The sequence below is a fragment of the Phaethon lepturus genome, unplaced genomic scaffold, assembly GCF_000687285.1.
Source record: "Phaethon lepturus isolate BGI_N335 unplaced genomic scaffold, ASM68728v1 scaffold17571, whole genome shotgun sequence".
Lineage (NCBI taxonomy): Eukaryota > Metazoa > Chordata > Aves > Phaethontiformes > Phaethontidae > Phaethon > Phaethon lepturus.
Genome location: NW_010518614.1, coordinates 600 through 1,897, shown reverse-complemented (window position 1 = coordinate 1,897; position 1,298 = coordinate 600). Strand labels below are relative to the sequence as shown.

The window sequence follows — 1,298 nt, the reverse complement described above, 5'->3', positions numbered from 1 at the left end:
CCTACACACTTTCTCATCCTCATTAGCAGCTAGCGGTAACATGGCTAATATTTTATTTCACAATGCTTTCAATTTAGGATATTACTTCCTCAATACAGAGGCAATCACCCAGTTCCGTGATCCTCAGTACCCCAGCTCGGATAGTCCACTACTGCACGGGGTGCGGTGCTACGCTACAAAATGAACAGAACCACAACCGTTCAAGGGCCAAGTTCCCAGCAGTATTTAGATACCGTAACGTCTAAGGAAACTTCAGTCATAAGTAAAGACAACAACAACAAAAAAATCCTGGATTTGGACCTGGAACCGTAAGCCTAACACAAGTTCTGAGCTTTAAAATGGAGATACTGTGAAGAGCAATATAACAAACACAAATAGATCATGGAAGCGGTAAGATCTAAGCTTTGCGGAAGGGCAGAATCTTTCTTGAAGATTGTTGTTAGTAGGACTTGCCCGCCTGCTCCCCCTTAATCTGGAATGGATTTATCAGGTACGTATGATCGCCACCTTACCTGGCAACCTTTTCAGACCAACCCACTTGCTTTGCACGAACAGAAACTTCATAGCGAAGGCGCTCGGCCAGTTTTTTAATCTCAGGCTGCAAATTTTCCAGCTAGCTAAAGAAAAGGAAAAATGTTTATGCACAGTTGCGTCGAACAACCACTCCCTCTCCCACCCGATACTGTACAGACTGTACAGACGTTACAAACAACTGTGAAGAACAAGGCACACATCTGTGAACACCTTTTATCTTCAGACAAAGTAATGACGTGAAGATACTGATGAGAAGTACTTAGAGTAACCATCAACGATACTGTCTTGCCACTAAACGAAATAGATACAGAACCAGATTTTTTATTTTGTTCTTAATAAATGTCTTTTGGTCTTTGATCAGGAATTGTGACCAGCTACTTCACTTAACAAAAAAAAAAAAAAAAAAAAAAACCCTTTAATGCCAACTCAGAAAGATTTAAAGCTCAGCAAGACGCAACTTTGCAGTCACCAAAGTCACTAAGCTGAGGAATAAGAGACTCCCATACGCAAGAGTGCAATACGATATTCACTTTTGCAATCAAATCAGTCAAAAGAAAAGGAAAAGGGACCAACGTTACAGTAAGAATCAATACAGAGAAGCCAAGTGACAAAACCCCACGGCAAGCAGGCTATAATAAAATAACGAAATTACGCTTCTGCTGCAATAACGCTCTTCGGGCGGCACTCACTGAAGAACCCCGTCCAAGCAACACACCTGCAGTTAGCAACCTGCCCTCACACAGGTGCCGGACCAGGCGCCCACC

General features: G+C 42.5%; 1 protein-coding gene across 1 annotated transcript in view; it reads right to left on the bottom strand.

Moving 5' to 3' along the window:
- Nucleotides 1-1,298, bottom strand: part of LOC104628271 (mitochondrial inner membrane protein COX18) — a 5,198-nt gene that overhangs the window by 3,511 nt on the left and 389 nt on the right. Inside the window, exon 2 of the mRNA XM_010296798.1 lies at nt 513-613. Within this exon, the coding sequence (XP_010295100.1) occupies nt 513-613 (101 nt within the window). The remainder of the gene's footprint in view (nt 1-512; nt 614-1,298) is intronic.